The 12,601-nt window shown below is 36.2% G+C and overlaps 1 protein-coding gene across 1 annotated transcript; it reads left to right on the top strand.

The window, feature by feature from the left end:
* The first annotated feature begins 4,618 nt into the window (after positions 1 to 4,618).
* PSMC3IP (PSMC3 interacting protein) lies at positions 4,619 to 12,288 on the top strand. The gene is made up of 8 exons (XM_026717281.2): positions 4,619 to 4,676; positions 5,852 to 5,955; positions 7,655 to 7,744; positions 9,137 to 9,248; positions 9,422 to 9,567; positions 10,301 to 10,354; positions 11,431 to 11,490; positions 11,652 to 12,288. The coding sequence occupies exons 1-8, from the start codon at positions 4,640 to 4,642 to the stop codon at positions 11,706 to 11,708; spliced, it is 660 nt and encodes a 219-aa protein (XP_026573066.1). The 5' UTR covers positions 4,619 to 4,639; the 3' UTR covers positions 11,709 to 12,288.
* The last annotated feature ends 313 nt before the right edge of the window (positions 12,289 to 12,601 follow it).

Raw genomic sequence — 12,601 nt, 5'->3', positions numbered from 1 at the left:
TGTTTTTTGAAAGGTTTTTTAAAATGTATATTCTCCCATTGTTTTACTATCCATTATCTCTCAAAAGTATGGAAGCCCAAGAGGACTTAAGTTCAGTTATCTTTGCCTTCCAGCAAAAGTGCTCCAATTTCTATTCAGCTACTGTCATCATTGAGGATCTGGTGAGCTCATACAGGATTGGAGCACCAACAAAGAACCATTACTTTTGAGTTCCTGCTCTTTTCAACCTCTGAATTGAGCATCACATTTTGAGCAGGACAGGCTTTCCAGAGTTAACTTGAAAGTTGCAATCTCATGAGTATCCTAAGATATACCCAAAGAGGGAAAACAGAATCAACCACATATACACTGCTCAAATCAAACTGTCCACTTAGGTAGCAACACTGACAATCAATTTCACATGCTGTTGTGCAAATGGAATAGACAATAGGTGGAAAGCATAGGCAGGTAGCAAGACATCCCCAATAAATGAGTGGTTCCGCAGGTGGTGATTACAGACCACTTCTCAGTTCCTATGCTTTCTGGCTGATGGTTTGGTCACTTCTGAATGCTGGCGGTGCTTTCACTAGTGGTAGCATGAGACGGAGTCTACAACCCACACAAGTGGCTCAGGTAGTGCAGCTCATCCAGGATAGCACATCAATGGGAGCTGTGGCAAGAAGGTTTGCTGTGTCTGTCAGCATAGTGTCCAGAGCATGGAGGCGCTACCAGAAAACAGGCCAGTACATCAGGAGACGTGGAGGACACTAGGAGGGCAGCAACCCAGCATCAGGACCGCTACTTCCGCCTTTGTGCAAGGAAGGACAGGAGGAGCACTGCCAGAGCCCTGTAAAATGACCTCCAGTGGGCCACAAATGTGCATGTGGCTGCTCAAATGGTCAGAAACAGACTCCATGAGGGTGGTATGAAGGCCCGATGTCCACAGGTGGTGGTTGTGCTTACAGCCCAACACCATGCAGGACATTTGGCATTTGCCAGAGAACACCAAGATTGGCAAATTCGCCACTGGTGCCCTGTGCTCTTCACAGATGAAAGCAGGTTCACACTGAGCACATGTGACAGACGTGACAGGGTCTGGAGACACTGGAGAATGTTCTGCTGCCTGCAACATCCTCCAGCATGACTGGTTTGTCAGGATCAGTAATGGTGTGGGCGGGCATTTCTTTAGGGGGCCACACAGCCCTCCATGTGCTCTCCAGAGGTAGCCTGACTGCCATTAGGTACTGAGATGAGATCCTCAGACCCCTTGTGAGACCATATGCTTGGGCCTGGGTTCCTCCTAATGCAAGACAATGCTAGACCTCATGTGGCTGGAGTGTGTCAGCAGTTCCTGCAAGACAAACGCATTGATGCTATGGACTGGCCCGCCCGTTCCCCATACTTGAATCCAATTGAGCACATCTGGGACATCATGTCTTGCTCCATCCATCAACGCCATGTTGCACCACAGACTGTCCAGGAGTTGGGGGATGCTTTAGTCCAGGTATGGGAGGAGATCCCTCAGGAGACCATCCGCCACCTCATCGGGAGCATGCCCAGGCATTGTAGAGAGGTCATACAGGCATGTGGAGGCCACACACACTCCTGAGCCTCATTTTGACTTGTTTTAAGGACATTACATGAAAGTTGGATCAGCCTGTAGTGTTTTTTTCCACTTTAATTTTGAGTGTAACTCCAAATCCAGATCTCCATGGGTTGCTAAATTTGATTTCCATTGATAATTTTTGTGTGATTTTTTTGTCAGCACATTCAACTGTGTAATGAACAAAGTATTTAATAAGAATATTTCATTCATTCAGATCTAGGATGTCTTATTTTTGTGTTCCCTTAATTTTTTTGAGCAGTGTACTTAATCCATTCCAATGACCCCTATCTTGAATCCTAGAAGTCTCAAGCTCTGAAGAGTAAATGCTTGGTTTCTTTATAATAAGGTTCTATTTGTCCATGATTGCAAAATGTGATCTATATTGCAAAACTTGTGAGGTAAGAATGATGATGTATGTCAGATACTACCCTCCTAGGTTTTATATCTTTCATCAACCTTTATGCTAAGTTTGGAGGAGAGGAGTTTATTAATTTTAATTAAATAAGTAATTAAAATACATACAGGTTTTATCTATAAAAACAACCTAGGTAATCAAGAGCCCCATTTTTAAGATAGTGGAATGTGAACATCTGTAGAGACAAAGATTTTTCTGGGATGGCCACCCTACTGCTTATAGTAAACCCACAGAGATATTTTAAAATATCTATGACTCAATTCCTTCCTAATAAAACACATAATAGATTCACAGTTCAGATGGCTAAATTCTTGCAAGGCAGAAGTAAATACATTCTCACTTTCCAATATAGTGAGAATTTATCTAACCACAGAAAATGTAGTCCTCTCAAATAATCCTGTATTTATCTACTGTGCATTTGCCAAAATAAATCATGACTGACAAGGTAAAATGGTTATCAATATTGAGGCAGATGATGGACCCCATTGGATAGATGACACTATCAACATGCTACTGAAGAAGAGCTTAGATGTTGTGAGATACTGATGATACTGTTTAGGTTAAAGCCTTCAGTGATTGCTGAAGCTGAAAGATAGCATTATACTGAGAACATAGAGCATAAGAAATACAAACATGGGAAGATTCAACACAGTGAAGAATTAAATGACTTGTCTATACATTGGCTTCTGATGCATCAGCAAATTGAAGTTAAACTGGAAATTGTTATTTTCAATCCCAAAATCATATTCTTTATAGTCAGAATATGAAAAACAAAGAAGGAATGTTATTGTTCCTTCAGAATGATATAGTAAAGCATTTAAGCATTTAAGTAAAAAGCTGTCACTGACTAATACCACTTAGATTTCACAGTCAACCTTTTTGTATGATGGTTATTCAATTGTATGTCCCAATCACTGATGGAGAGAGAGAGAGGAAGGGAGAGAAGGAGAGAGAGAGAGTGAGAGAGAGAGAGAGTGTGTGAATTGATAATCAGGTTTAATCTGAAATAGACAAAATGTACAAATAAGATGTGCTGCTTGTGGTTGGAGACTGGAATGAGACTGGAAAATTGGAAATGCAGCTGGTTCCCATCTTATGATAATTGAGCCCAAATTGCTAACTAAAACAGTAAAGTGAGCTTTGCTCCATTTTATGCTCCATTTTTCTTGCCACAGTTGTTAAACGAATCACTAAAATTATTAAGTTAGTAACATGATTGTTAAGTGAATCTGGCTTCCCTATTGAATTTGCTTGTCAGAAGTTTGCAAAAGGTGATGGGCACACTGCAGCTGTCATAACTATGAGTGGGTTACCAGGTGTCTGGATTTTGATCACATGACCATGGGATGCTATGACTAAAAATATGAAAAATGGTCATAAATCACTTTTTTCAGTGCCATAACTAAACAGTTACTAAACAAATTGTTGTAAATCAAGGACTACCTGTGGTACAAAGGAAAATGTAGTTTTACTTTGCAACCTATGATATTAAAACTGCTGTATAACTTACCAGTTTCTGAAATAGAATGATTTCATCTATGTTAATGAATTCTTAAAGCTACTAATATATTGAATAAATGTATAGATATCACCATTTTGTTCATTTTACTCTGTAATAGTATATGGGTGTTTTTCAACCTTAGGAACTTTTAAGATGATAGACTTCAAATTTCAGAATGCTCTAGAGTAGACAGACTGTTGTCTGTAGAACTGAGAGTTTAAATCCATACACTTGAAGATGAAAACAATGTTCCATGGATGTAAACTTTGAAGAAGGATAGAAAAAGTTTACTATTGGAAAAGACTCATGATAGCTATGAAAACAAGCAAATAGGTCATAAAACAAAACAAATCAGGACTGTCATTCAAGGCACATGAGGCAAGTATCTGCCTCATGCTATAATATTCTTTATACATGAGAAAACCCAGTCACATTGAGAAATGTCACGTAGGGAAATGTGGAAGGAATGTGAAGTTTGGTCTAGTGGTTAAAGCACCAGGCTAGAAAGCAGGAGACCCTGAGTTCTAATTCCGCCTTAAGCAGGAAAGCCAGCTGGATGACTTTGGGCCAGTCACTGTCTCTCAGCCCAACCCACCTTACAAGGTTGTTGTGGGGAAAATAGAAGGAAGGAATATTAGGCATTTTCACCCCCATAAGAGTTGTTTATAAAAAAATAATATAATAATATAAATATAATATTTATAAATAATATAAACATAAATATATATTTATAAATAATATAAATATAATAATATAAATATAAATACCCCCAGCCATTTCTGTCACTGGTTTCTAACAAAAAAAGAGGTAACATCCATCGTAACTATCTCTCAGAAAACAGCAGAGGGAAATCTACTGTTCTTGGGTCTTTTTCCCCGCTCACGCTCCCTATGAGTTCAAAGGCAGAGTTCAACCCCGCCAGCCGATAGACTTAGATGAACTAGTCACTACTTTTCGGCAGTGTTACATTTTAAATGGCAAAAGACAGCTTTGGATCCACAACCGCATCTCAAATGACGTTGAAATTCAACCCGGAAGTCGTTTTTTTTTTTAAAAAAAAACCACCGTATGTCTATTTTTGGAATCTCTGTTTCAGGCAGTAACTTCCGCTTCCGATAGGAGTCCCGCCCTGATCAGGATGAGCGGAGCAGGGAAGAAGCGCGACGCATCTGATGGTAACGCAACTAGAAATTCAAAGAGGAAAGTGGTCTAGGGTGTTGCGCGGATCCGTAATCCTCTTCCGCTTTTCTTATACAGCAGGGTGCGCTTATCGTAAAATCACCTTTATTTTATATGTATGTATGTATGTATGTATGTATGTATGTATGTATGGTATTCAGCTTTGTTGGGGTATTTTCCCACGTCATTATAGTTGTGCTTTTAAAGTTGTAGCAACGTTTCAGCAGAATCTCATCTGCCATCATCAGGCTTCATCAGGCTTCTGAAGCCTGATGATGGCAGATGAGATTCTGCTGAAACGTTGCTACAGCTTTAAAAGCACAACTATAATGACGTGGGAAAATACCCGAACAAAGCTGATATATATATATCTCCTTCACGACAAACTCAACTATAGAGTGTAGAGTTAGGATCTTCACATTCCCTTTCTCCCTTTTATTTTCACAATGCCCCAATCGGACATCTTCCAAATATAGTATTTTACACTTCCCACCATCGTCAGGAAAAGTAGTGCTGCCGCTTTGGAAAGGCTACAGTGGAACGTGATTTTCCCCTCTTTGTCTGATACCTACTTATTTTGTAACAATGTTTACTCTTAAAAAATGGAATTAAAAAAAAATACCAGCTAAAAATGCAAACTAAGAAGAAAAAGGAAAAAATATTTTTTATACATATCAATGGTCACTGTTCTACAAATGAATTCACTATTATAAATAATACAAAATGCTATATTGTAAGCTATTATATAATACAATATATTAATATTGTACGATATCACAGAATCTCCACCGTAATAAGACATATTGCTGGAATATTGACAAAGCTGCACAGTGTTTAGTAGCTTTGCAGTAAGCTTTCCTGCTTATGGCCTTGTGGCCTAGCAATTTTTTTAATAGATGGAGAAAATTATTCATCCTCTATATCAGGGGTTTTCAAATTTGACAGCTTTAAGACTTGTGGACTTCAACTCCCAGAATTCCTCCTCCAGTTATGTTAGCTCAGGAATTCTGGGAGTTGAAGTCCACAAGTCTTAAACTTGCCAAGTTTGAAGACCCTTGCTCTAGATGTTAAACTATCTATAAGAAAAGACTCTATTTCATCCTGTTTTTATGTGATTTCCACATATGTTAGTCTGTTGTCATAATTTTATTTTTTTCTTTTTGATTTGGAGAATGTGCTGCCATCCTGTTACGTTATCTTCAGGAGCAGAACCGGCCTCACAGTGCTCAGGATGTCTTTAGCAACTTACAGAAACAACATGGATTGGGCAAGACGGTAAGACAAGGTGTCAAGAGGTGCACTGTGGGAATTGTGTTAGCTCCAGTGATCAAAATAATATTGAAGCTCACTTTTTTTTGTATGCTAAATTCTTCAGATTGGGTATTTTAACTTAACATAATCCTAATATAGAAGAATAATGTATGTTCATAATTTTCATGATATGAACCATGCCTGAAGAAACTTGATTGGCTAAGAAATACCATTACTGTTTCTCTGCTTATGGGATCATTTTTATTTGTACTGTGTTATGCAGCATATTACACTTCAAGCAAACACATTCACATATTGGCACTAACTCCCCACTACCTGAGTTGGCAGATTTCTTCTGAAATCCAATGTGCATTTTTAAAAAGTTTTAATTTTTAAGACAAACGTATACAAACAAAACATAAAAACAAAACCATCTTCCATTTTATATACATTCAGTGTGTCAGTTGGTTACAAATATTTTGTGCTATCCTTTTGTAGTCATTACTCACGGTTTATATCAATTTTCACATTGTCAAACTAACATATACCTATATATTTATCAGTTATTAATCATCCACGACTAAACTATTTATTCCATCATTTTATACGAGATATTCCAAATTTTGTTTTAAAATTTATATTATACTTTCATCCAATACTTTCATCCAATATGTCTATATTATATTTTATATTAATCTATTAAACTTCTATTACAAAATTATCTAATCTATTAATTACCATGTCTTTTTGTCCAACCATTGATAAAACAAATCCCATATCATATAAAATTGTTTGTCTTCTTGTTCTCTAATTTCAAATGTCAATTTACTCATTTCTGCACAGTCCATAATTTTCTTAATAACTTCCTCCTGCATAGGTATTTTATCATTTTTCCAATTCTTAGCAAATACAATTCTAGCCGCTGTTAAACATTTACAATCAAATATTTCAGCTCTTTGTTGTATATTTCCAGTATAATTCCCAATAAAAAGATATCTAGTTTAATGTCTATATGTTGTTTTATCATTTTTTCCAACCATGTGTGGATTTTAGTCCAATATTTTTTTGCATCCGAGCATGTCCACCACATATGGTAATATGAATCAGGTATCTGATGACATTTCCAACATTTATCCGATTTATTCTTAAACATTTTCGTAAGTCTTGTCGGGGTAGATGCCACCTGTAAAACATCTTTTACGGATTTTCTTTATATGCAGTTGACATTGTCATTTTATAATTTTGAGAACACAATTTTTGCCATTTTTTTAAATCAATCCCATATCCAAAATTCCCCCCCCAAGCAATCATTGTTTAACTTGTTACTCCTCCAAATTAAATTCTAATAAATGTCCATAACGTTTTTTAATTATGTTTTCATCAGTACCCATCAAAATTTTGTCTAAATCAGTCAACTTATGATAAATACCTTCTGCTTTAAAATCTTTGTCAAATCTAGATTGTATTTGCAAATATGAAAACCAGTTCATTTTTACACCTTGTTCTTCCAACGCTTGCATAGATTTAAGTTCATCCTTTTCATTCAATATTGAAATCCAATGTGCATTTTTAACAATTGTGCTCAGTTCTCCCATAGCAAAGAATTTTCTGTCAAATTTTCATCTTCCTTTAATGTTCAAACAATTTGCAGTTTTCATTTCAGTCCTCCACTTTGTTGTGAATTTTTCTCATTCTGCATCTTCTTGTTTTCTGTTTGATTTAGGCTGTAGTGAAGGCACTGGAGCAGTTGGCTCAGCAAGGGAAGATCAATGAAAAGATTTATGGGAAGCAGAAGATTTATTTTCCAGATCAGGTGAAATGCCATTCTGTGAAACTTAAATTTAACTTCTACCAGCTCAGGGGAGGGAAACAAAAAATAAAGCCTCAGCAAGAAACCTAACTCAGTCTGTTTCAGGACTGCCGAACATCCATGGGCTTTTCTAAAACCAATAACGACAATCAGATCTAGATCCACCTTATATACCAACTGTTACACATCTTCAACTTCTCTTTCCCAGAGTCTTTTAGTAACTTAAAAACTTCTACAAGTTAGAATTAACTTCTGATCTCAGTTTGTCTTATTGGCTAGCTACATTAAATATTTGTTTGGGCTTCTGGCTAGATATGTGAATTACCAGCAGGAACAGCCAGCAGGAAGATGTGTAATAGCTGGTACATAAGATGGATCTAGGTCACCAACTTTTGTGACTTGGCTGGGGAAGGGGAGGGGAACTGGGCTGCACGAGCACATATGCGTATGTAGCTGGATTGTAAGTCGAGCTGTGCACGCACATGCCTGCATGCTGGCCTGCCATACACACGAGTTATATGCACGTGTGTGTGCACTGGCCCACCACTTGCGTGAGTCAAGCTGCACATGCGTGTACATGTTGCCAGCCTGTGGCAAGGTTGCAAATAGGCCACAGCCTGGTAGTGGGCCATAGCCTGTGGTTTGGGGACCCCTAATCTATACAGCTTTTGAAGCACGACCGAATGCATGCCATGAAGGTATTGGCCTGGGACATAGGAAACCCACATTCACATCTCTTCTTATTCTCCAAGTGACTTTGGGCCAGTTACTGTCTCTGCCAACCAATTTCATGGAGCTGTTCTTTGCAGGGGTGAACCGAGAGAGGGTGTGCCATAATTTTTCATGCATTCTGAGTTTCTGAGGGAAGATGGGATAGAAATCTAACAAAAGAACAATTGCATAAATAAAAATATTAGTTACCAGGAAACTAAAATTGAAAGTTATTACTCTGTAGTAGAGGCATGTGAGCTTCCCATATGAATCCATTTAACCAGCAGTTGACAAATACTGAACTAGATGAGCAGATGGTGAAATTTTCTTATATAAATTAAGTTGAAACTTAATATTACAAGACAGAAGTTTTATAGTTGCCTGAAATTTTTAAGCACCAGAGATACAAGCTTGATGGAGATGCTGCTTTAGTTTTATTAAATAAGCAAATAGTTTCTCAGCTGAAAATTATTTCTTTGTAAATTTATAATGATTGTTTTGGAAGAGAAGCGCATTGGCTGAAAATATTATAAGGATAGTACAAGTACATATGATGGCTTGGTTTTCACAAAAACCTGATTGCTTGGAATGTGGTTTATTCCATTATAGTATACATAAAATATATACATAAAACTTCTGCTAGTCATCTTAGATGAATGCTCTGTCCTATACATGTTTTTCCAGAATCGTTTTGGTAATACAAGTGAATCAGAACTGAAGGGCTTGGACAATGAGATTTCAGAACTATCTTGCAAAGTTCAGACACTCCAACAGAACTGTCGTCACATGGAATCAGGTTTGTTCAGGAAAGTTAAATCAGTTTGTTGACTGTGAATACTTGTGCAATTGAGTGCTTGAATGGCATGGAGCCTTTGGGAACTGTTTGTATCCGAGCTGCAGCTTAAATGCCTGGAAGCTTCCCATTGATCAGTGCCATTTCAGCTATTGTAACTAGTAATTCCATTCCAGAGCTGAAAGAACTGAAGGGCTCTATGACAACCCCAGAGATGGTTAAAGAAATTGAAGACTTAAAAAAAGATTGTGCCAATTATACAGAGAAACTGGAACGGATCAAATCTGCTGCCAATCCTGTGTCCCCTGAGGAGAAAGAAAAGGTAACAAAGGGAAGGTCCAGTGACAGAGAAAGGGGTGGTTCAGACTGCCCATTCTGGTTGCCCTGCTATCCTATACTAACCATATATAAGGGCAGTGGAATTGCCAAATATTCCGAAATTATGTCAAGCATCAGAGAGAGAAGAGACCCAGGACTTCAAAACACATCATTCTTTGCTAATAATAAAACCTTTATTATGGCCATAGACCAGCATATAGAAGGTTAAGATGCAGTCAGGTAAAAACAGATTAAAACACAAGAAAACCTAAAAGGTATAAAATAGAAAGTATATATAAAAATCTAAAGGGAAGAGTAGAAATATTAAGTATAGGGTAACATAAAGCTTAATATGTGGAAGATTATATCAAATTACATAGTACTCTAATACAAAATTACATACTCTATATGCTCATGTTTCGTTTATGGCACATGTCATTAGCCAATGACTTGTACAGAAACTTGCAACATTGTAAATCTTTGCTAACAATTCTTCATGGGATCTGGAGAGTTTGCACAACCTCAAGATCATTGAAAATCTAATTGTCTAATTAAAATCTAATTCTAATTGGCATGAAATGGGGATAAACGTGAACACTCTTAAGGCCCTTTTCTTGCAGGTAGTTTGTCAACTCAGTTTTGGATGTGTAGCTTCCATTCCTACATCAAAGCTGGTTGCAGTCTGAGCTGTTTCATAGGACCTGAAAACATAATTGTTTGGGTTTTGTTGACTGTAGGTATACAATGAGAAAAAACTGTACTGCAGAGAATGGCGTCGTCGCAAGAGAATGGTAAGACACAATTATTTACAGTTTAAAAATGATATAATTGTATTGAGTATGTATCTAGGAAATCAACAGAATACATTCTAAATATACTATTTTTCAAGTGTAAAAGATTCAAGTGATGGCTTACAATATACAGCTGCAGACTCAATTGCATGCATAATTTAATCTGGTTATTGAACGAAGGGATTCCTATTATCTGTTAAACTAATGGAGCATTCTTCCTCTTTTTGTGTTGAAAATAATTTGCTTATTCATGTCAGAAGCATCAAAATTAAAATAAAACATGGCTTAAAATTTAAAACATAAAATACAAGATTAAAATATGTACAAGTTAATTGTAAATTAGGGTTTTTTTTGGCATGGATGTTTTGTGAGACATGGTCTATTTCTTGATAATAGAAAGAATAACTGATATAATCTTAATCACTCATGCTCTCCTAAATGGATTACTGTAATACATTCTACATGGGCTACCCTTCAAAAGTAGAAGCTTCAGCTGTTGAAAAACGTAGCAATATGGAAAGTTATGTGCTCTAAAAACTTCACCTTCATTTTCATCATGTAATTGTTAGACCACTAGATTCTTGGAAACCCAACACTTGATCTTTTGAATCAATTATAATAAAAATATGGGAAATGGATTATTGAAAAGGTAGCATAACAAATAATTGTGAAAAATACTTCATTTTTCGTAAATCAGTATGTTTTTTAACAAAATATTTCATTTTTCTTTTTAACAAGAATTCAATACGAAGTTTTGTATCTCCTTAAGAGGAACATTCCTGCTGTCTTTTTTCTTAATTTACTGTTTTAATCATATTTAAGTAAAATGATAGAAAGTGTTATGACTTAGATCTTGAAAAGTGGATTTTATTTTTATCATTATTGTCTATGTTATTTTGAGAAATGTTGTTTTCAAGATTTATGGAATAACTTTCCAATTGCTTACCAGCTGTGTTTTCAACTAGCTATAGACAAATTCATATATTTTCTCCTATAATTACCAAACCGGTTATTTCTATCTGCCAATCTTTGTAGAAATGATAGCAACTAAATGTATGACATAACCTTCTCAACAGGCAACAGAATTACTTGATGCAATCCTTGAAGGCTACCCAAAAAGCAAGAAACAGTTCTTTGTGAGTATTACATATAAACTAATATTAAGAGCCACAGGGATATAAGCAGGCCAGTGGTCAGTTCCAACTGTAGATCGTTCAATTATCGGGCTAGTTATACTCTGCAGAATGCTCTTTTCATTTATTACACCTTAAAAGAATATGTGTTGTTTCTTATTCAGGAGGAAGTTGGCATTGAGACAGATGAAGATTTCAATGTTACAGTACCCTCTGTGTGAACCAATATCTTATCTGTGTAATTGAAATCTAAGCATTCAAGTTTCAGTTTCTCATATTCTGTTACTCCGATTTTCAGAATTTAAAAATATTTGCATTCATTGGGTAAAAGCACACCTCCCATTTTACACTGTTTAGTTTTTCCTAGTATTCACCATAGGACTTCCTAATCTGTCTGATTGTTTTGTTCTTAAAGTAGTTTGAACAAAAAATTAATATGCATTTGAGAATATGAGAGAGGGGGCTCAAAATACTTGAATTCTGATAGTATTGTTTTTTCTGTAATTGGCCCTGCATGTTGTATTAACAGCATATTATGCCATTAACTACTATTTAGAGTGAGCTAATTATTCCGCTAATTATTCAAGAATTGGGGAAAGTTTAATGTCAATTGTTATTTAGCCATCATGCTTTGCTTTATGCTGAGAGTCACCTTGTGAGATGCAAACAAATTTAATACATTTTCTCCAAGCTAATTGGGCAACTGTGAGAGGGTAGAACAACTGGGTTTACTACTTCTTTGTTACATGGAAGAAAAACAATGTACCTTGGAAAATCAATATTAAAAGATTAATTTCCTGACTTGGACAAGTGGCTATTTAGTTATTTAGTTTACTCTATTGTCATTGCGCCTCGTAAATGAAATTAAATGCCATCTTCAGTGTACATTATAACTATAAAAATAAAACACAAACACATATCCTTCACATTCTATACAATTGAATTGAAAACCTGATGTTGCATTTATTTGATCTTTAACCTATTAGATTAGATCAAATATCGGCTTACTTCTGTATGGTTGCATGTGACTGGCAATTGCATTACAAGATCATATTACCAAAGTTTGTGAGTAAAATACAAATTTTCAGTAGCAAAAGAATTGCAATAGCACAAA

The sequence above is a fragment of the Pseudonaja textilis genome, chromosome Z, assembly GCF_049901715.1.
Source record: "Pseudonaja textilis isolate UNSWEBS1 chromosome Z, rPseTex1.2, whole genome shotgun sequence".
In the NCBI taxonomy this organism is placed as follows: domain Eukaryota; kingdom Metazoa; phylum Chordata; class Lepidosauria; order Squamata; family Elapidae; genus Pseudonaja; species Pseudonaja textilis.
This window is presented reverse-complemented; position numbering and strand designations above follow the sequence as displayed.

Coding starts and splice junctions, on each gene's coding strand:
- PSMC3IP (XM_026717281.2), top strand. CDS start 4,640: ATGAGCGGAGCAGGGAAGAAGCGCGACGCATCTGATG. Junction 4,677..5,851: donor GAAGCGCGACGCATCTGATG/GTAACGCAACTA, acceptor TTTGATTTGGAG/AATGTGCTGCCATCCTGTTA. Junction 11,491..11,651: donor AAAGCAAGAAACAGTTCTTT/GTGAGTATTACA, acceptor TTTCTTATTCAG/GAGGAAGTTGGCATTGAGAC.